The sequence below is a fragment of the Eleutherodactylus coqui genome, chromosome 2 (assembly GCF_035609145.1).
Source record: "Eleutherodactylus coqui strain aEleCoq1 chromosome 2, aEleCoq1.hap1, whole genome shotgun sequence".
In the NCBI taxonomy this organism is placed as follows: domain Eukaryota; kingdom Metazoa; phylum Chordata; class Amphibia; order Anura; family Eleutherodactylidae; genus Eleutherodactylus; species Eleutherodactylus coqui.
In genome coordinates, this window is record NC_089838.1 from 194,526,520 (window position 1) to 194,549,859 (window position 23,340).

At 42.9% G+C, this 23,340-nt stretch overlaps 1 protein-coding gene across 1 annotated transcript in view; it reads left to right on the forward strand.

Annotated features, from left to right (window-relative positions):
- Positions 1 to 23,340, forward strand: part of EXOC4 (exocyst complex component 4) — a 395,535-nt gene that overhangs the window by 20,527 nt on the left and 351,668 nt on the right. The window contains exons 4-6 of the mRNA XM_066592136.1: positions 3,292 to 3,476; positions 16,512 to 16,618; positions 18,125 to 18,368. Coding sequence (XP_066448233.1) covers positions 3,292 to 3,476; positions 16,512 to 16,618; positions 18,125 to 18,368 — 536 coding nt within the window. The remainder of the gene's footprint in view (positions 1 to 3,291; positions 3,477 to 16,511; positions 16,619 to 18,124; positions 18,369 to 23,340) is intronic.

Consider the following 23,340-nt stretch of genomic DNA (forward strand, 5'->3'; position numbering starts at 1 on the left):
ACGATGCATGTGGTGTTCAGTACTAGTATTGGTCATTTTCTGATATATTACAGGCGGTTAACCCTTTTGAAGTCAAATCTTGCATAAGCATTGATCTGTTCATGACCCTAATTCTGATAACCTCTCTGGGTATTGTAGTCCACCTATTCCTTCTATTAATTTAGTTGTCCGTCTTTGAATCCACTGAAGCTCTGATATGTCGTCCTTGAGTACCGGTGCCCAAAACTGTATACAATATTCCATGTGTGCTCTAACCAGTGACTTGTAACAAGGAAGAACAATATTCTCGTCATGTGTGATTTTTCTCGCCCGTGTGAAGGCAGCCTTAAAGGGGTTAAAGGGGTATTGCAATGATTCCTCCCCCCACACACGGAATTGGGGAAATTAATTTTTTTTTTCCATTTCACTTCACTTAGAATTTTTTCCAAAGTTTTTCATGACATTATATGTTGCATTAAATTGTACTACTGAAAAATGCAACTCCTCCTACAATAAAAAAAGCCTGCAGCCAGTGATGTTGATGGAAATATAAAAAATGGTTTTTTTTTAAAGTAGGGAGAAAAAAATAAAAAAAAGCAGATCTTTAAGGGGTTAACACAGTTTAAGGCCCTAATGCTCACGGCCGTGGCGGACTCCGCCAGCAGAATATTGCAGCGGAGTCTGACACTGGGTGCCCCCCTCCCCCAAGATGCCATGCATGGCGGATGCGGAGAGGCAAGTAAGTCTCGCCTTGCGTGCCAGTACGCATGCGCAGTACAGCGCATTACGTGCCGGCAGTGGGCGGTGACAAATAATCACGCGATACTTTCGCTGTGGTCACAGCGGAAGTATCGCGTGACGGATGGCTTCCATCGACTACAATAGAAAAATGGCCGCATGGTTTTCTTCAACAATTATAGCATGCCACGATGTCTTTCACGCTGTGGAATTCTGCAGCGTGAACATTGAGCAATTGGAGTCAATAGAAGCTAATAGCTGTGGAATAACACTGCGGATTTCCTCCGTGTGAAACGTGGCAGAAATCAGTCTGTGTACATTAGCCCTAAGTCCAGCAAATTACATGAAATGGTTCAAAAGTAAGTTAAAAGCATAAAAATATTATGACATTTTCACCTAAAACATGATTGGTTAAAATTAATAAATTCAGACTAAGGGCTTTTTCTCAGGGAGCACATCATGGACAGCTGCTCTGCAGCACAGAAAAATCAAATTATGGCTTGAAACTAGATGCAAACTATTCCTACAGGTGTCAGAACTTTTGTTAATTACTTTCAAGCTCTCTGATTCTATATAACCAGTGTTGGAACAGACTGCTTAACAACACCCTCTAGGGCAGGATTTGGACAGTTTTGTTCTTCAGGACAGCGCACCTTGTTTTGCCAGTATAATAGCAAAGGTAATTAACCAAAGACAGACCGGCAATTATAATCCACAGTAGTGTAGGTCAGAGAAATTGCCAAAAAAGTGACACTCAGTATAGTTTCCTATACCATCAAAAGGCACTTGGAACTGGGGAAAACTCTGGCAGGAAGAGGTCTGGCAGACCAAAGGCCACTACAAAGTCAGAAACGTTTTTGAGTTCTCACATTGCTTAATTGGCAGCTCACAGCATAAAATCTTCAAGCAGACCTTAATGCAGCAAAAACTAAACAGGACTTCTGCCTGTCAAACCTGAAGATAGAGTATCTGTAAGAAAGCCACTGCTAAGATTGCAAAATAAAAAATAAATTCTTGCCTGGGCCAAGCCTCACCTCCAGTGGATTACTGAAGAGTGGAAGAAAGTCTTATGAGCTGATGAATCAAAATTTGACACGTTTGCTACATGATGCAGGGTTTTTGTATGTAGTTGAGTAGGTGAAAGCATGCATCTTGAATGCGTAATGCCACTTGTCAAACATGGAGGAGGAAGCCTGATGGTCTGTTGCTGGATTCAGAGTTGGCAACTTGCACAATTTGACTGGCCCACTGGACAAAAAAGGTCTACCAGAGCATTTTGATACACCATGCAATACCCTCTGGTGTACGCCTAGTTGGTCCGGGGTTTATATTACATAACACAATGATCCAAAATATTCTGCTAGGTTAATGCAAAACTACTAAAGAAGAGAAGAAGCTTTGGTAGGCCTCAAAGAATGGAATCGCTTGCACACTCTCCAGACTAGGACCCCATTTGAGCAGCTTTAGGATGAATGGGACAGAAGGGAGAAAGCAAAGCAACCTACAAGTGCAGCAAATTTGTGGGAACTTCTGCAAGTATCTTGGGTAGAAATTTCCGATTAATATCTGAATGTAATTGTAGAATGAATGCCTCAATTGTGTAAAGCTGTTATATTAGCTAGAGGTGGCTACTTTGAAGAGTCAACAATCTAGATTTAATTTGGTGAAAAAAAGTTAGTCTGTTTTTTATTCATCTTAACTTGTTTGTTCTGTGCTTTCATTTTGAAGTACATTTGAGACGTTAAACTGTGTAAACAGCAATAAAAACTGGAAGGTTTTCTAAAACGTTTGCTAGGTAGTGTAAATGACTTATTGCATTTTTAAGCCTGGGTTAGATGCAACGACTTTTGAGTGATAATCGTTGTGTGCATTTAGAGGGCAAGTTGATTGCTCAAACGGCAGTTTGATTGACAGTTTTGAGCGATCACTTTGTGCTCCGAGCTGGGTATGCAGAAGACCAGCGGGGCCGCTTGTCTTCTGCATCCAGCTTATCTCTTCTTGGAGCGCTCCGCTGTTATACAGCGGAGCGCTCCAAGTAGGGTATGTAGAACACAGCTGGAGCGCTGTATTCTTCATACCTCAGCTGTGTTCACTGAGCGGGATACAGCTGAAACAATAGTATCAGCTGTATCCCGCTGTGATTTCCTGATAAGGCTGATCGTTGTCTTTCAGCATCCCTTAAAGAGAACCATCAGCAATTTGTTAACGAAAACTGCACGATGTCAGTGCAGTTAGAAACAACATTACGCTCCAAAGATGGCTTTTCTGCGAATTTTGAGCGATAATCGTTGTGTCTAAATGGGCCTTAGTCCTTTTTGATGTTTTTAGGAGACATTGAAGCTCATCACAGGACTGTTGTTGAGTGATGCTGTATTGCCCCCTTTGTGTGTTCGTCATGCTTCAAGAATGCTTCTCATCACAACTTTGTGTTCTTTCATATTTGAAGTGTTCCTCATAGAAAGTGGGACACAAGTCCCAGCACTGGCATGGGAAGACTTTATGAACTATTATAAGAGAATAAGATATTGCCTCTTGCACGTTTCTCTAGTTGATACTGTCTTTCTTTTGGTGTAGGTGTCTGCGGTGGACTCGCTGGAAGGACCGTTACTCCAGGTAGAAGGTCTCAGTGACCTACGTCTTGAGCTTCACAGTAAGAAGATGAACATGCACTCAGTTCTGATTGATGAGCTGCATCGTCACCTGTACATTAAGTCCACCAGCCGTGTGGGCCGCTGGAATCAAGATAAGACTAGAAGCGGGTATGGTAACATTTTCTTACAACCTACTGTTTTCCCTGATTATAAGCCATGCCCCAATAATAAGCCCTAGCTAACCTACATAAAAAAAAAAAAAATCAATATTCACCTGGTCCGCGGCTCCCCAATGCCCCGCGATAGTCTCCGGCGGTGAATGACATCACTGAATAGCTGTGATTGGCTCATCGAAATTCGGCTGTGACTGGCTGGCGCTCGATCCAATCACAGCGCTCGCTTTGCTGGAGGCGGGGTATTTAAAGCCCCCTCACCAGAAAGACACTGATATGTCAGCGCGGGGACACTGCAGCTTGCCGGAGACATTGTGAGGCATCAGAATGCCATGGACCAGATAAGTATAATCGCCCACCCATACCCCCCACCCCTCCAAAAATAAGACACTGTGCCTCGTCTGGGGCAAAAAATAATGTAAGACAGTGTCTTATTTTCAGGCAAACACAGTATTTAATAATATGTGCATTTTTTTCCCCCAACCTAATCAATGCTGCAGCATTAGAATGGCGTAATGTTACTGCTGCTAAGTTACTTTTCTGCTGTCAGAATAGTGCCAATCCAGGTTAAAACTGAACAGCTGAGTGCTGTCTGACAATCTGGTTGCTATGGATACAAAGTCTTACAACCACTATCTATATATAGCATCTCAAGCAAACTAGTCTATCTCCTGTCTTCAGCCCAAGGGCAATTGGCAATATTCTGGGAACTGAGAAGGCTCAAGTGAGGTAGAATTCACACCACACCTCTTAATTTATTTTTTTTTTTAATTTTTTATTTTTATTCTGGCTTCTCAGATTTTCGTTAAGACAAACCGTTACAGAAAATTAATGTTCTTAAATAATGTCTTTTTAGTTTTTGGCTTTATGATCTATGTGTATTATTTACTAGAATCCAAAGTACTTGGGGGCAGATTTACTTAGAAAAATGTCTAAAATGCCAGCCTAGATGGTGCTGGCATGAAGTTTGCCAGATATAGTAAGATGCATAGCCTTCAGGTCATGTGTGCACTAAATCTGAAATCTTAGTTTCTGGTGTAAATTCTAGTAAATATGATGAGCTGTCAGCCACCCAGTCCTCTTTATTGGAAAGTAGTGGGGTCAGTGGAAAAAAAAAACACAGAAAAGTCACACATTTTGGCGCACAAGATACCATGCTGTTCAGTAAGTGTGACATGTTGTCTTGTTGATCTGCGTTGTTTGTACACCCTGATGACTACTTCTGGAGCTGCTGTTAAAGGGGTTGTCCCGCGCCGAAACGGGTTTTTTTTTTTTTAAACCCCCCCCCCCGTTCGGCGCGAGACAACCCCGATGCAGGGGTTAAAAAAACCACCCGCACAGCGCTTACCTGAATCCCGGCGGTCCGGTGACTTCAATACTTACCGCTGAAGATGGCCGCCGGGATCTTCTACCTTCGTGGACCGCAGCTCTTCTGTGCGGTCCACTGCCGATTCCAGCCTCCTGATTGGCTGGAATCGGCACGTGACGGGGCGGAGCTACACGGAGCCGCTCTCTGGCACGAGCGGCTCCATAGAAGAAAGCTGAAGACCCGGACTGTGCAAGCGCGGCTAATTTGGCCATCGGAGGCCAAAAATTAGTCGGCTCCATGGAGACGAGGACGCCAGCAACGGAGCAGGTAAGTATAAAACTTTTTATAACTTCTGTATGGCTCATAATTAATGCACAATGTACATTACAAAGTGCATTATTATGGCCATGCAGAAGTGTATAGACCCACTTGCTGCCTCGGGACATCTCCTTTAACTGCTATCCAGGAGGGAGAAAATGGGTGCACTGAATAGAGATGGCTTTCTGTCCTGCATCAGCAGTTAATGGCTGCATTGAGAAAGGGGGTGACGTTATCTATGAACCGTCCCTGCATGTGGGTGCACCCTCTTCTCTTCCTGACTGCACTCCAAGCTCAGCATCACCACTTTAATATCTGTTTGGCAGTGTGATTGGTACTGTCTGTTACCGATCTTATACTGATATGGTGACTATATTACATTTGAAGTTCATACTTGCATCTGAAGATTTGCTATAGTATACCATGGATGTTCTGACATGTATGATGTGGATATTGTGTTTATATGGATGCACATGTCCGTGTTGAACATCTATATATATAAAATTGAATGTATGCGTGTCTGTCTGTCTGTCTGTCTGTGTGTTTGTCCTTTATGCGCTACTACACCATTCATCCGATCGCCATGAAACTTTGGGAAGTTGTTGAGTACACTCCTGGGAAGATTATAGGCATAGTACATTTATGCTACGATAAATGGCGCGCGTGCAAGCGTCGTCGACAGTTACGACCCCCCCCCCACGTAGATCGTTCGATTTCCATCATTGCCACTAATTCTCTCACTTCCCGATGTTGTAGAAACATGAAATTTGGCTCGAGCATTGATTATGTCATAAATAGGAAAAGCTAATGGGTCCCAACTCGATTATTCAATTCTATGCGCAAAAGAATTAGCGTCCAAATTTTACGTACGCAATCTAATTTTCTCGCTTCCCAATGTCATAGAAACTTAAAATTTGGCACGAGCATTGATTATGTCATAAATAGGAAAAGTTAATGGGTCCCAACTCGATTATTCAATTCTATGCGCCAAAGAATTAGCGTCCAAATTTTACGTACGGAATCTAATTTTCTCGCTTCCCAAGGTCATGGAAACTTGAAATTTGGCACGAGCATTGAATATGTCATAAATAGGAAACGCTAATGGGTCCCAACTCGATTATTCAATTCTATGCGCAAAAGAATTAGCGTCCAAATTTTACGTACGGAATGTAATTTTCTCACATAGAAACTTGAAATTTGGCACGGGCATTGATTATGCCATAAATAGGAAAAGCTAATGGGTCCCAACTCGATTATTCAATTCTATGCGCAAAAGAATTAGCGTCCAAATTTTACGTACGGAATCTAATTCTCTCACTTCCTGATATTTATAAATGAATGTATGTCTGTCTGTCTGTCCTTTATGCATTACTATACCATTCATCCAATTGCCATGAGACTTTGGGAAGTTGCTGAGTACACTCCTGGGAAGATTACTGGCATAGTACAACTATCCTACGATAGGTGGCGCGCGTGCGAGCATCGTCGACAGTTATGCCCCCCAGACAAAGATCGTTTGATTTCCATCTCAAGCACAAAAGCAAAAGGCATTACGAGCAACGGGATGAGTGTTCAACCAGAAAATGATGCACCGCCGACCGTTTCGCAAGACAATTGCTGGATATTGAGAATGCTGAGGTAAAATGAAAGCTGTGCTGTGATTGGTTGCTATTTCTTATACTGCTGAGGTAACATGAAAGCTGTGCTGTGATTGGTGGCTACTTATACTGCTGAGGTAACATGAAAGCTGCGCTGTGATTGGTGGCTACTTCTTATACTACTGAGGTTGCATGAAAGCTGTGCTGCGATTCATTGTTATATATTATACCACTGAGGTAACATGAAAGCTGCGCTGTGATTGGTTGTTATATATTATACCACTGAGGTAACATGAAAGCTGCGCTGTGATTGGTTGCTATACATAATACCGCAGAGTAACATGAAAGCTACGCTGTGATTGGTTGCTATTTTTTATATTGCTGAGGCAGAATAAAAGTTGCGCTGTGATTGGTTGTTATTTCTCTTACTGCTGAGGTAACATGAAAGCTGCGCTGTGATTGGTTGTTATATATTATACCACTGAGGTAACATGAAAGCTGCGCTGTGATTGGTTGTTATATATTATACCACTGAGGTAACATGAAAGCTGCGCTGTGATTGGTTGTTATCTAGACATATAAAAACGAATGAATATATGTCTGTCTTCACAGCAACGCGCGACGGGTAAGCTAGTCTGTAATATATGAGCCTATTATATAAAAACATTACATTTGCGGCAGAGTCTGAGTCTGGGCTACAGTTTCTTATACAGATATTTTTGCAACATGTTGCTGGTGCTGCTATGTGTATCTTGTGCACTGATCGCCAGCGTCGGGACTGACAAGTATTTTCAATGCGGAGCTGTCTATTATACCCCAACGTCTTTTTAAAAAGCCTTTTAAAGGACCTGTTGGCTCTTTTGAAATGTCTATTTAGTAGATTCTTTTATTCCCTGTGAAATCACAATTCTGGGCCATTTCTCCTTAGAACTTTTTTTTTTCTTCTGTTCCTCCTGTTATTCATCCTGCACATTTATGAATAAACTAGCAACCGGGGTGTGTCTTCATACTGACACCGTCCACTCAATGCTAGGCTGTAGAGGTTCCCTTGGCTTTGACAAGCGGAATGATGATGTCCAGAGGAACAGCAGCACATCATGGAATTTTCGAGAAAAGTTTTTCGTGACTTGGTACTTCATGGTGAACAAACATTTTACTTAAACTGTTGTTTATGGATAAATGACTGTTCATCCTTGAAGTTAATAAGGTGGCATTGATGTGATGATGCATTACATGATCATGGCAGCCAATCGCTGCCACATGTGATGTCACTGGGATCCCTCATCATTGCCTTTTCAATTTTAATCAAGAAGGACCAGTGCCTGCTGGAAGTGGCAGACTGGCAACGGCAAAGAATTATGGTAATCCTATACTACGAGTATGTATTTCTTTTTTTTTCTTCTTCTTCTTTACAGTGTCAGTTTTTTTACAATCTTGTCACAGGCACCTATTTTAAAGGGTTTTTTTGAAGAACAGCTCTGTCCCATTCAAGTAAATGGGATTGAGCTGGTATACTAGGCACAGCTGCTATGCAGTGTACGGCACTCTGCCTGGTCCTGTGTGGTGGACCTCCAGCAATCTGATATTGATAACCTATCCTGAGAATGAATAATTAATATCTGAGTCTTGAAAAACCCCTTTAAGGACAATTAGAAATTTTTTAGAATTCCGTTGAAATGCAGAAAGCTCTAGACAATTGGCTCTGTGGACAATTAACCTTTTTAGGTGCAGACCTTTAATGCTTCTGCCCACGGGCAATTGTTCATTGCGTTACACGCAGCGATAATCCGTCCGCGGGCAACACAGTGAACGCTTTCCATAGGGTTGCTATGGAAAGTGCAGTCGTGGCGTCCACGAGAAGAATATCCTGGGTATACTCTGCTCGTGGGATCCAAATCGCGTCATGCTGCGATTTTCAGCGATTTTCCGCAGTGAGCCTATCTGTCAGATAGGCTCTGCGCAGAGAACTGATAGCTCAACCACCTGCTCCCCCGCGATGAATATCGCTGCCGATATTTTGCTACGGTCGTGGACAGGGGGCCCAAAATCCACGGAATCTTTTCCACCTAGGTTATATCTGTAGCACAACTTGTATGTTTTCCTCCTGAATCCTATCACATCATGATTGAAATGCAGTCCGTGCCCAGTAGTCTTACATTGTTTGAATGAAGCATGGTTGCATTGTGACTTTTTTTCTGTTGCTTTTAATTTGAGGGCATTCCCCTCAGGAGCTGTATTATCATATAAGGTCACCAGTCAGCACATATTAAAGCTGTACAATCTCCTTCATTTTCCAAGGGAAATCAGTCTGCCAGGAAGTACAGAGATTGCTGATGTAGCCATTTCTTCAGTGTTTGCTGTACTGCAAACCTCATGGCTATTGGAAGACGCTTACTGAGTGCACAAGACACATTACAAGTGGATCCTTCGATTTGCAGATGGTTTGATATGGTGTTAACATCGTATGTGTTAACAAGATATCCCACACTAAATTCTATGTGGCAGGTTCCTGGCAGTGTGCATTGTATATGTAGTCATTCACACAGATCTGTAGTATTCTTTTAATAACAGTTGATAACCTGTAGAATGTGCTGAAAAAATAAATTGGCGGCACTACCCTTGTATGAGACAGCTATGGTTTAACGGAAGGCCTCCTCCACACAGGCGGAAATTCAGCAGTGGGATTTCCAGTAGAATTTTCACCGCTCCCTCTGCCATAGGATTGCATTAGATAATGCAATCATATGCAGACAGCTGCGATTTGACCGTGTGAAAACGCGCACGGTAAACAAATCGCGGCATGTCCTATTTCTGTGAGGCCCGCACAGAAACGTCATCTCTGACGCGCCGTCTCTGCTCTGCGCATGTGTCGGCTGGGCGACAGCCGGCACATAGCAGAGTGGGGAGACGCCGGGAGGAGGTGAGCCGCGGTGGTCACTGCAGAGGCACGGCTTGCAAGGCCATAGTCTGACATATTTTTGGCTTCCCAGCGCAATATACTTGTAGATGTGCGTCCTGATGAGGAATTGAATGGTAGCTGTATTTTTCTTAAACTCTGGGTTCCATCTTGACATAGCAGCTATCGCCCCCAGAAGGTCTTCCCATGCCGTATGCTAATTAGAGGTGGACGCTGTGTTAAATCCATATGTAAAAAAAAAGTGCAATCATTTGGAAATCTCTGATCATAGTTTATTCAGAATTGAACATAGAACACTTATTGGAAGTCGAAAGTGAGACCAATTTAATTTATAATAATTTATCTCGCAACGCACAAAGCTCATTCAACTTTTCTCGGCCGTGTGGAAACGGTCTTATAAGACTTTAGTATAAAATTTACCCTCTAGCTGTTTTTCATTAGTACCGCTTACTTTTTAAGCCTTTTGTTACCCCTGTACCAACTTTTGTGAGATGTGTTGCTGCCATCGATTTCTAAATGAGTTAATGTTCCCCTCGCACCCATGATGGCCCTCCTGATGAGGACCTCTCATTGCTGGACAGGAAATGGGGAAAAGATAAAAGCGGTTAACACCTTTCCCTACATCCGTTCAGGTTTCCTGTCCAGCCCAGTAGGTTCCTGGGTATTGTCATGGATAAAGAGGCATACCTCTGGCTGCAGGACTCCACTCACTGAGTGAAATTGTGGTGTTCCTAAGGGATCTGAGTCTTCCCTGGAAGCAGTCCTGGAGTCTGATGCTGGGGATTCAGGTGTTCATTTGGGTATCCTGTGTGATAGGAGCTCCTAGCTGAGCTAGGACACCTTTTTAAGGTGCCTGTCTCCTCTGTCTGCCACTTTCATAGCTGTGAGCAGGCTATGGTTGAGAGGGCTTTTGTAAACCTGAAGGAGTTTGGGCTCCTGGAAGTTGCCTTCCCATTCAGGAGGCTGCGCTGAATGACTCTGCTTTTCTTTTTATAGCTTCTGGTTGTGGCGCTGCAGGCCTGTGTGGTTTCCGGTATGGCTCCAGGGGCGATTTGTCACTTATGGAATGAAGGCGCCACGTCACTTCTGACATCATGGCATTGGGATGGGTGGTTTCATGAAACATAGGCTTTGGGTGGATGGGTCGACCAGTGCCATTTTTTTTTAAATTGTTTAAAGTGGTCATTTTAGGAGAGTCTTTGATCTTCCTTCTTCTCTCTTGTGGATGGTCGCTTTCAGGACAGTGTATTTTAAGTCTGGCGGCAGCCATATATTGGCCTGGCATATCTTTTGGTGTCAACAGCCTTCCATTTGTCAACACCAGCTAGCCCTTCCTGTCTGGGACCATTTTCCTCAACTATATCGGAAGGTGGAAAAGGATTCCAATGCCTAGATAAAGATTGATCCAAACCATCAAATCCCGTGATTATTTGGGTGGTAAGCCCTATCATGGGGAAATTATTATACGGGTGATGTTTTTGTATCACTTCATTGCAGATTAAAGAACCTAGGAAAGTTTACGCAAAAAATGGAAAAACTGAGAATATCCTATTTGTAAAAAGAAGCTTCCCAATTCTCATGTTAAGCAATTATGTCAAAGATGTACTGACAATATTGCTACGGATAAAACCTCCTCTTTATCTATTCCTGATTAGTGTTTGAATCATTTTTTGACCTCCTCTTAACAGCTTAAAAGTACTTGTCAAACTGCCATTCTTCTGATACATCATTCTGGTTGGAGCGAGTCTTTAGAAGATTCATAACAGGAGGAAGGAAAGTTCTATTTATCATCGTATTCTTCTTTCTGATGAGGATGCTAATTGTGGAACACAGTAGTTGGCAGACGAGGATTGATTTAATCAGGGCAGTAAGGGCCACTATCGCCCATAAAGAGTCTAGGAAACAGATCTATTGAGGATGCCATGTTTGAGAAGTTGGGCCCTAAATCACAGTGCTCCTTTCCAGTAAATTAAAATGTTGAGAACCTCATTAAGATTGAGTAAAATAATCCCGATAAAATTCTTCTTCTTTTTTTTTTGTTCAAAGAATTCTTAAAAGAAATTATTTTACTGAAGAAGATTCCTTAGCCTGGACAGATCCCTCCAAGACTGATGCCCCAGTTGCTAAAATGATTAGAAGAAATTCTCTTGTATTTGAGGATCTCTGTTCCCCTCCTGATGTCCTAGATCATAGAGCAGACATATATTTGAGGAAGTCCTGGGGGCATCTCCTTCATTCTTTAGGCCTAATTTTGATACCACCTCTGTAGCCCTTGCTTTGAAGGCCTGGATAAATCAGTTGGAGGAGCGAATCAAGATCCTATTTTCTTTCCCTTCCTTGTCTTCTGCTATTGAATTTATGTCTGATGTCTCTGTGGATGTGATAAAGCTATCTGCTAGAGCCTCCGTTTTTTCCAACTCATTCAGAAGAGCTTTGTGGTTGACGCTTGGAAGGGGGACATTGCTTCAAAGAATAGACTTTATGGCTTTCCTTGTTCAGGCAAACGCCTTTTTGGTCCTTCTTTTAGAGAAACTCCTGGACACAGCTTCAGATAAAAAGAAATCTTTTCCCTTTATTTATAGACTTTTTGCTTCCTTTCGGGCCCATAAACTTGTTCAAGGACAAAGAGCTAAGAAGCAGAGGTGCAAAAAGGCACAGATTTGCTTAGAATCAAAGAGGCTTTGTAGTCAAGCCTCCAGTAGATCCCAAGAATAAAGATCCCCAATGACTTCTGAAACAAAGTAGGGAGCAGACTGCCAGAATGTCTTCCTAGGCACGATGCTCTCCTTGGCGGTGCGGCAAGCTGCTTCAGTCTTCTCTCTGCTGTCCTCTCCTTGGCTTTGTTTTGAAATCCCCCGCCGTTAGCGCTGTGTGAGGAAGCGCTGTGATTGGATTGAGCGCCACTCAATCACAGACGGCGCTTGATAAACCAATCACAGCCATTTAGTGATGTCATTCACTGAATGGCTGTGATTGGTTTATTGAGCACCGCCTGCGATTGGCCGGAGCGCGATCCAATCACAGCGCTTCCTCACACAGCGCTGAAAATGGGGTATTTCAGAACCAAACCGGGGAGAAGACTGAAGCAGCTTACCACACCGCCGGGGACAGCATCGCGCCAGGGACAAGGCGCCGGCTGAAAGGTGAGTATTGCGTTTTTTTAAAAGTCACTCGAGTATAAGCTGAGGGGGGCTTTTTCAACACATTTTTTTTTTGTGCTGAAAAACTCTGCTTATACTCGAGTAAATACGGTATAATAGCAGGAAAAAAAATTCTGATAATGCCATACCTGAACGATTTCTTAATTGTCTCAGACTCCGAAAAGCAGGCATTTAAAGATCTTCAAGTGGTTTGCAGAATAATCTCAGATCTGGTTTGGAATATGTCTAAAAAAAAGTCCAATATGAATCCTTCGTGCAGATGCACTTTTCTGGATATTTTTTTAAGACTTGTCTTGTCAAATGTTTTTCTTCCTCAGAAGAGCAGTTGCTAGTGAGGTGCAGAGCTCTGTATCTTTTTCTAAATCATCTTTGCACCTTGAGAGAAGCCATGTCCATTTTAGGATTGATGGTGTCCTGTATTCCGGCAGTCAGGTGGGCTCAGCTCAGGTCCCGTGCACTTCAGTGTGATATCATCCACAGATGGGACAACAATTCTATGTCTCTTTATCGGGACATTACCATTTCGTCAGTGGCCAGATGTTCCTTGATATGGTGGACCATTCCTTTCAACCTACCAAGATGTGTTCCATAGTCACAACATCATTTGATTTGTCTAACAGATGCCAGACCATGGGGTTGGGGAACCCATGGGTTTGGGACTCTTCAGCAGGGCAGATGGTGGCCTCATCAGATTTGTCACTCATCAAATTTCGAAGTGCTGCTAGCAATCTTTTAAGCTCTATCGTCTTTCCTTCTCCAGATGCAGGGAAAGGACATCGGACAGTGCAACTGGGATCTCATAAGTCGCCAGGGAGGGACCAAGCTTCTTCTGATGAGTCTGACCAGCAAATCCTTAAGCCTGGTTTAGACCCTACGATTATCGCTCAAAAGATGTCTTTTGAGCGATAATCGTTGTGTGCCTTTACAACGCAAGGTGATCACTCATACTTTGAGCAATCACTTTGCGCTCCGAGCGGGGTATACAGAAGACAAGCGGGGCCGCTTGTCTTCTGCATCCAGCTGTTCTCTACTAGGAGCGCCCGGCTGTTATACAGCCAAGCGCTCCGAGCGGGGTATGCAGAACACTGCTAGACCGCTGTGTTCTTCATACCCTGCCTGTGTTCAGGGAGCGGGATACAGCTGAAACAATAGTATCAGCTGTATCCCGCTGTGAATTCCTGATGAGGCTGATCGTTGTCTAACGATCAGCGACTGCTTAACGAAAACTGCACGATATCAGTGCAGTTACACACAAAGATTATCACTCAAAAGACTGCTTTTGAGCGATAATCGTTGTGTCTAAATGGGCCTTTTTTCCCGTGTGGAGCAACATCTCCTATCTCTATCAGCAGTTCATCTGAAAAGGGGAGAACAATCAGGTTGCAGATTATTTTGAGCAGAGTCAGGTTTAACCAGTCGGAGTGCTCACTGAATCTGGAAATTTTTTAGATAATGATGCAGAAATTGGGGATTCCATCAATAGTCCTTTTTGCCATGTTTCATTTCGCTGGTTCTTAAAGAAAATCAAACAAGACTGGGCCCTAGTAATTAGAGAAACAAGACAGTCCAGCAGCACACTGATATCTTCTTACCCAATATGGGAGGGTGAACCAAATGCACATACGCCACACAATGAGCTACGAACGAAAGCTCAAACGTAATCCTGTGTATCCATACAGGAAGTGGCAGCATCCATGGTGTAAAGTATAGAATTACCAGTCCTTTATTGAGTCCATGTGGACAAAAGACAACGTTTCAAGCCTTCCAGGTCTTTGTCAAGGCAGACTTGACAAAGACCTGGAAGGGTTGAAATGTTGTCTTAGGTTTTGGATTGTAAAATAGCAAATCACCCTTGAATTAGACATTTTCTATTGGCTGCCATTAGGCCTAGGGTAAAGCCTAGTTTTCCTCCTTGGGATCTGAATCTGGTTTGTCAGCTTCATCTTCTGCTCCTTTTGAATAATTAGAATCCCTCTTCATTAAATTATTTTCCTTCAAAATGCCATTCCTTCTCGCAATCACTACTGCACATAGTTATGGAGCAGCCTTGTCTGCATTTCCTCTATATACAGCTATTTCAGAGAATAGAGTAGTTTCTTCAAAACCTACCTTCCTTTTTTCCCAAGGTAGTGTTGGATTTACACAGATCAAGACATTTTACCTTCTTTTCAGAGCCCTCACAATTTAGATTGAAGCTTCTTACTATTGTTTAGATGTTAAAAGATGTCTAGTACATTATTTGGATGTTTCTAAAGACTGAGAAATCAGAAAATCTTCTTTTTGCAATTTCAGGGCAGAAATTAGGTGGAAGCAGTGAATCATTCTACTATTAATAGATGGGTCAGGCAGGCTATGTATGTGTGTGTATGTATATTATGCATATGTGTATAAGTTTGTGTGTGTGTGTGTATGTTTTATTTATATATATATATATATATATATATATATATATATATATATATATATATATATATACATATATATTAAACCAGAAAATAGGCAAAGACAGAAAAGTGTGTGTATATGTAGTGTGGTTTGGGATTTAATTTATTTGCGTCTTGGATTTCCTTGCCAAGAACTGAGATAGGGAGAGGTGTGTCTGCAGACTTCCTGGCCAGAGGTGGGAGGTCCTCTGCAGGGCGCCATCATAGGTTTGAGAAAAACTGATTACTTGCAAGTGTAATCCCACTTTCGTCTTTCTTTCTCGCATTTTTTTAACCTTTATTTACATAGTGTCTTAACTTTTTTTTAGAATTGAGGTTGTAAACAATGCCCCCTTCTTTGCTGCTTGACGTCCCCAGCAATGGCTGTACAATGTGTCTGTGCCATACTAAATACTGCACTTGCTCGTGACGTCATTCATCTTATACATGTAAAATATCTTACTATCTTAATATTATATATAAAGTGGCTATAGTCTAGAAGTTGTCGCTTAAAATTAGTCTTGGGCTATGTTCACAATTCGTTAGAAGGGTTCGTTCAGCATATGCCGTGAAAAGCCAAGATACATTGACCTTTGGTCTCCATCGATGGCTTAAAGGGGTTTTCCGAGACTAAACTATTCATGATTTTTCCTCAGATTAGGTCGTCAATAGTTGATCAGTGGGAGTCAGTCGTTTGTGATCTCTGCCGATCACCTGATTGAAGAGGCCAGGGTGCCCCAGTGAGCACCGTGGCCTCTTCTTAGGCCAGTGACATCATTATTCATTTGTCATGCGGCCTGAGAACCGCTCCATCCCATTGAAGTGAATTGAATGAAACTGATATACTAGGTGCAGCTACTATACAATGAACGGTGCTGTGCTTGGCATGAACTGAAGGGATGGCGGCACTCACCCAAGTCCTGCTGTCATTTCAATCAGCTGATCGGCGGGGATCACAAGTGACAAACCTCCACTGAACAACTATTGATGGCCCATCTGTTTAGACTGATATGACAGTGTATGTCCCTAAACTAAGATCTTGGGGGTCAAGCTGTCTGTTTATGCTAGCATGTCCATACAGTGGGTCTATGGATGAACTGCATACATGGGCTAAAATGCATGCAACTGTAAATCTCTGCTGGAATGGTCCCCCCCCCCCCCCCCCCCCCCCACAGTCTTTGTCTACTTTATTGAAACAGTCAAGCACAGATAAACATAATTTATTGTTATTTTATGGGGGAAATTCATTGGTCTTGAATTGATTCTTCAGTAATTTTATTAGTGTTTTTTTTCTTATTATCCAGATCACTTGCAAAAGATTCTCCACTTCCACTTCTCGATGTCTCAAATTTGTCTACTCCACGCAAGTTCCTAGATAATTCTCAGTTTGGCAGTCCGGGCTGTTCCACTGGTATGTATCTTGTGTTATTTTGCGCTCTTTGTTATGGGTTGGGTACTGGCTGTCTGCAATTCTGTGACACCTCCCCACTGATCTACCATATATTACTTATCCATTATACAAGAAATAATGCTAAATCATGTGTGTTTTTACCACTGAGATCCCACCGATCACCAAATGGCAGTCCCAGTTTTCCCCATTCCACCTAGCCATAAGACTGTGGCCAGGAGTTTGAATGCAATGACAATCGAGCTGCTGGCCTGTTGCGTCATTTAAAGCTCATGGAACTGACTGTAGCAGCCTAGCATATGCAAAGCCTACAGCACTCAAGGAAACAGCCGAGTGAGCTCTGTACTTGAATGTTTCACTCGGGGCCTAAGACTTTAAATGGAGCAGCGAGGTGTATGCTCAAAAGTTGCTACATTCATACGCTTTCTAAACTTTTGTGGCTCAGAACAGGGTTCCCTGTTCTTTTGGGGAGGGGTATCTCCGTGGTCAAACTCTGCTGGAAGATAAGTGCTAGACTGGTAGAGGATTGACAAATACTTCAGGCTGGAATACACCTTTACATGGGGACTCCAGTACAACTAAATTTTCCATTGAATGTATTTATTTGGAAGTCTTCTTAGGCCTCATGTCCACTTGTAAATTAAAATTTACAATCCGCAGCGGTTTTTCCACACGCGGATCTGCGCCCATAGGGATGCATTAGACACCTGCAGGTAGTTGAATACCTGCGGATGTCATTTTCCCCTGCAGACGCGGATCTGCGTGCAAGAAAAAATCTGGACCATGCTCCATTTGGTGCGGGTCTCCCGCGCGGACAGCTCCCGCAGGCTTCTATTGAAGCCTATGGAAGCCATCCGGATGCACGGGAGACCTAAAATCAGAATATACTCACCTGCTGCGGGCCATGCGTGTCTTCCCTTCTTCCCGGCCGGATCTTCTTGCTTCGGCCCGGCGGATGTGCCCGGCACGCAGCCGGCGTGCCGAGCACATCCGCCGGGCCGAAGAAAGAAGATCCGGCCGGGAAGAAGGGAAGACGCGCATGGACCGCTGCAGGTGAGTATATTCTATTTTCAGCCCTTATGTCCGTGGGGCAGGAGGGACCCGCTGCAGATTCTCCATGGAGAATCCGTAGCGGGCCTGATTTTCCCCGTGGACATGAGGCCTTAGACTTGTTCAAATAGAACATGTATAGTTTAAAGTAAGAAACATCACATCATGTTGTATCCAGGGCATTACATCACATTCTTCTGCAAACAGGTGAGATGTGCAGTGCCTCATGCACAGTACCCATCTCAGATGGCCTGTGGCACTGCAGGTAACTAAAGTATACTGGTACTTCATAGCTATAACTTATTGGCTCTCTGTTGGGAATAATTTGACTGCTTTGGTAGTGCCTATACCCTTGAATACTTTTTATATTCTTTCCTCTCTTGGGAAAGACACAATGCACTGTTACTTTGTCTGTTCCATATTATTTCTTTATACTTCCTTTAATGGTTATTTTTATAGTGAAGGACTTGAGCCTTCAAGACATCAAAGAAGATCCCGATTCTGACCCTGAAGAGAACAGCATAGTATTTATGGGAGTTCTCATTAAAGGTCTAGCAAAGCTGAAAAAGATCCCGGAGACTGTGAAAGCCATAAAGGAGCGTCTAGAACATGAGCTAAAACAGATTGTAAAACGCTCTACCACACAGGTGGCAGACAACGGGTATCAGCGAGGAGAAACTGTGACCCAGGAAAATCAGCCACGGTAAGATATTGATTGCAAGCTTATGGAACAAGATGCTCAACCATTTTTACAGCCATTTTTAAAGGTCTACTCTGCGAAAAAATGTCATTTGTTATGTAACTGACTTCCCAGGATAGATAAGCTGGTATCACCTCGGTTACTTATAATTTTCTATCTGAAATTCTGAAAGTCCTCTCTGGATGGTCATGTGATTTCATGATGATCACATGAGATTTACTTGGGTTTATGTGTTCTCAAATTACCATGTTTTTCTGACTCTTAGGATGCATTTTTTGGCAAAACATAATCTTGCTAAAAGCTTGTTACGTCCTATAGTGGAAAGTTAGGGCGCCCTGGCCGTGCCAAACCCTCCTGACTGCTTGCTTTTAATGATCAAGCAAAGTGCTAATAAAGCACTGTGCCTGAACATTAAATACCAAAGCCCCGTACTCACCCTGTATTCTTGCCTATATTGTATTGTTGCTCCGCATTTGAACCTTCGCTCTATGGTCTTCTCTCTGCTCTCCCTGTCTGGGTCTCTGTCCTCTAATGTTTGCTGCTGAAGCAACCTGGATGTCAAACCGCTCTACCACAGCTCTCTCTCCTAGAGCTGTTTCTGATCCGAAATGATTTCTATACTGGGATTATCTCCATGTCTCTGTACAACATGAATTGATGTGCAGTATGCAGTTTTTGGTCACATGATTGCCGTTATCCTTTGGATGAAAAAAAGTTTAAGTTTCACCTCCGGTCACTAATCCGATCCATGAGGAGAGGTGAAATCACTTACCTAAGGCCTTCGGCGATGACCCCCAGCTTTGGCGCATGCGCCCCTCGCCAAAATGGCGGATGCAAGCTTAGAAGCTGGGGAGGGCCTGGAAAATGTAAAATCTCCTTGCTCCTGGCTACTAAAGGTAGCCAAGAGCCTGGAGCAGTTACTGAGGGCCACGTGATCACTGTTATCCAAAAGATGATGGCGGTCACGTAAAAATTAAAAGACAGTTGAACTTTGCTCCATTTGGTTTGAGCCCGTTGTGCATACAGACAGAAGATTAGGGCCACAATGGGTATGTCTCTGAACTCGGGACAAATGGGGGTATCCATTTTGAGGTGAAAGTCTTCATTCATATGTGTGCTGTACAGAAAAACAGCTTTTCATTATTGCAAAAAACGCTATTCCCAATTTGTTTCCTTAGATTTATTCAAAAGCTGTGGGGTCGAAATACGCAGTACACCCCTAGATGAATTTGTTAAGGGGTCTAGTTTTCTAAATGGGGTCACTTGTGGGGGTTCTCTGTCATTTTGTCAGCTCAAGAACTGTACAAGTGGGCAATGGGGCCTGAAACGCCTTTAAGCAAAATGTCTGTTCTGACAGCCACCGGCTGCTCCTTCAATTTTGGGACCCGTGGTGCATACATATATAAGATTAGGGCCACAACGGATATGTTTCTGAATACTGGACAAACTGGTATCCATTTTGGGCTGTAAATCCTCATTTTCATGTGTACTATAGAAAAAAAGTTATGACCTACATGCAAAAATATGAATTTTTTTTTCTCCTGAAGAGAAACTGTGGGGTCAAAATACTCATGACATCCCTCAGTAAATACATTAAGATGTGTATTTTTTAAAATGGGGTCATTTGTGGGGTATGGTAAGACAGTATCTGCAGATTACTGCTTTGTTTGTTTAACCTGAGCTTGTCTGATAGGTTCTGTCATACCCGTAGGTGTTAACGCTAACATAAAAGGAGTAGATCCTGTTACCTCTAGAGAGAGAAGTTGGCTGAGAGAGCTAGAGAGACGGTGAAGGAGCCGCGTCGGGGACTAGGAGCCTGAGGTCCGGTGTGGACCAGTTGGGCCTTTCACCTGTTTGATGGAGGACGACACCCTCCAGACACCCCAGGCGGGGTTGGTGATGGGACCCTGTGGGTTGTGTACCCTGAATTATGGACTTTGTTTGTCAGCACAGCAATGTAGACCGCATGCACAGCATATAACACAAACAAATGCTGGCAGGTGCCAGATAATAATAATCTTTATCTGTATAGCGCCAACTTATTCCGCAGCGCTTTCACCTAACATAAAGAAGTCTCCTAGAGTATTTCTACACTGTTTGGTGCTCCATTTCTGGTCCGAGAGGTCGGCGATCCCCAGGTGAAAAATCCCCTTGCCACAGGAGGTATCTATCATTCTGATACCTTTGAGTCTTTGTAATCTTGGCTTGGTGCAGGAAAATAAAGTGTTCCTCAAAATGTTGATAATTAATGTTAAAGGAGATGTCCCGCGCCGAAACGGGTTTTTTTTTTTTTAAACCCCCCCCCCCGTTCGGCGCGAGACAACCCCGATGCAGGGGTTAAAAAAACCACCCGCACAGCGCTTACCTGAATCCCGGCGGTCCGGTGACTTCAATACTTACCGCTGAAGATGGCCGCCGGGATCTTCTACCTTCGTGGACCGCAGCTCTTCTGTGCGGTCCACTGCCGATTCCAGCCTCCTGATTGGCTGGAATCGGCACGTGACGGGGCGGAGCTACACGGAGCCGCTCTCTGGCACGAGCGGCTCCATAGAAGACTGCTGAAGACCCGGACTGCGCAAGCGCGGCTAATTTGGCCATCGGAGGCCAAAAATTAGTCGGCTCCATGGGAACGAGGACGCCAGCAACGGAGCAGGTAAGTAAAAAACTTTTTATAACTTCTGTATGGCTCATAATTAATGCACAATGTATATTACAAAGTGCATTATTATGGCCATACAGAAGTATATAGACCCACTTGCTGCCTCGGGACAACCCCTTTAAATTTATACCTTTCCTAAACAGTTAAAAAAATTAAAGTTTTTCAAATGTGCATCCAGAAGAAAAGTAAACAAATATCTATCTCATCAAACATTTGTACAGTATGTTTGCACATATTTGAGATATTGCAGTTGAAAATATGAAAAAGTAACTTTTCCCCCCAAAATGTTTCCAATTTTGGCATTTTTAATAAATATACACAAAACTTTATCGGTCTATTTGTACCACCTAAATGAAGAACAATATGTGGCGAAAAAGCAAAGTCAGAATCACTTGGATATGCAAAACCTTTACGGAGCTTATTCTATGTTAAAGTGACACATGTCAGATTTCCAAAATTTGGCCTGGTCAGACTTGAAATTTGGCACAACCGTTTCTTAGGTCCTAAATAGGAAAAGTAAAGGGGTCACAACTCGGTTATTTAATGCTAATTACAAAAGTAAGTGCACCACTATGTAATGTACCTAATTTAATTCTCTAACTTCCTGGTGTACTACAGACTTGAAATTTGGCACGACCATTCCTTACGTCTTAAATAGGAAAAATAAAGTGGTGCACCCCTATGTAATGTAGCTTCCCGGTGTTGTACAAATGTGAAATTTGGCACAACCATTCTTTAGGTCCTAAATAGGAAAAGTAAAGGGGTCACAACTTGATTAATTAATGCTAAGTGCAAAAGTGCACCCCTATGTTATGTACCTAAGCTAATTCTCTAACTTCCCGGTGTTGTACAAACTTGAAATTTTGGAATGAGTATTGTTTAGGTCCTAGATAGAAAAGTAAAGGGGTCACAACTCAATTATTCAATGCTAATTGCAAAAGTAAGTGCACCCCTGTGTAATATAGCTTCCCTGTATTGTACAAACGTTAAATTTAGCTCCACCATTTTTTTGGGCCCTAAATAGGAAAATTAAAGGGGTTGCAACTTGATTCTTCAATTCTAAGTGCAGATGTAAGTGACCCCTCTGTTATGTAACTTCCTGTTGTGAATTTTGGCACAAGCATTCTTTAGGTCATACATAGGAAAAGTAAAGGGGTCGCAACTCCAATAATTTTAAGCGTGAAAAAATATGCGATATTTGAGAGAGTTCTTTTCTCAGAAACCTTAAAGCCTAGGGAAATGATTTGTATACTGAGAAAAATCTACCTCACCTCTACGTGTATATAATGAGGACAGTGTAACGCTTCTCTATGTGTATTTACTGAGAAGAATCTACCTCATCTCTACGTATATATACTGAGGACAGTCTAACGCTTATCTATGTGTATTTACTAAAAAGAATTTGTCACCTCTGTGTGCGTTTACTGAGCAGAAGAAAGCGGCCATGAACTGCAGAGATGGAGCATGCCTTTAGGGCTAAGAAGAAGCTGCAACCTTTAGTCTGGGAGTAGATTTGAACAAAAAGGGGAGTGTAAAGGGTGGCACATTCTGCACAGGGACATCAGTACATGCAGTCTGAGGAGAATCTAACGCTCCTCTGTGTGTATACATATTTTATTCTTTGGTTCCTCTAAAGCAGAAGTACCCAAACGTCTTTTGCCCCTTAGACCACTTGCCGATATTTTTTTTTTGTTTGTTTGTTTGTTTTGTATTCCATAGACCCCTTCCTGCCTGCCTAAGGCCTGTTGCACGTGACCGGGTCGTATTCCGCATGCTGGAGCCCTCAGCAGAATCCAACCCTGTGGCCAGCTAGCATCCCCGTGTACCTGCCATGTCTTCTTTTTTTCTGTACTGTGGCTAGTCCGCACGGCTCGCAGTACAGATTTTTTTTTTAAACCCTGCTTTTGTCAATTGCCGAAGGGCAGCGGGTCGGACGGCTTCCATTGACTTCAATGGAAGCCGTCCATGTGGAATCTGCTTAAAAATAGAACATACTGCAATGTTTCTTCTGTGAGCAGCAAATTGCGATTGATTTCCGCTTGTGTGCAGGAAAAAGTATTTTTCAATATCATGTTATGGGCAGTATCTGCTGCGGAATTCGGAGGCTGACTCTAGCTCCAAATTTTGCAATGCAAATCTGGCCGTGTGCAGCCGGTCTAATAATAACGTAAGGAAAATTCAATATTAAAGTCAAATGGGGTTTTCACAGGCGACATGGAGCTGCTTACTTAAAGACCTCGTTAAGATGAGCACTGTTTTAGTGCAGTCCAGGCGCATGAAAAGATCGCAGCTATACTGCACTAAAGATCGCGTGAA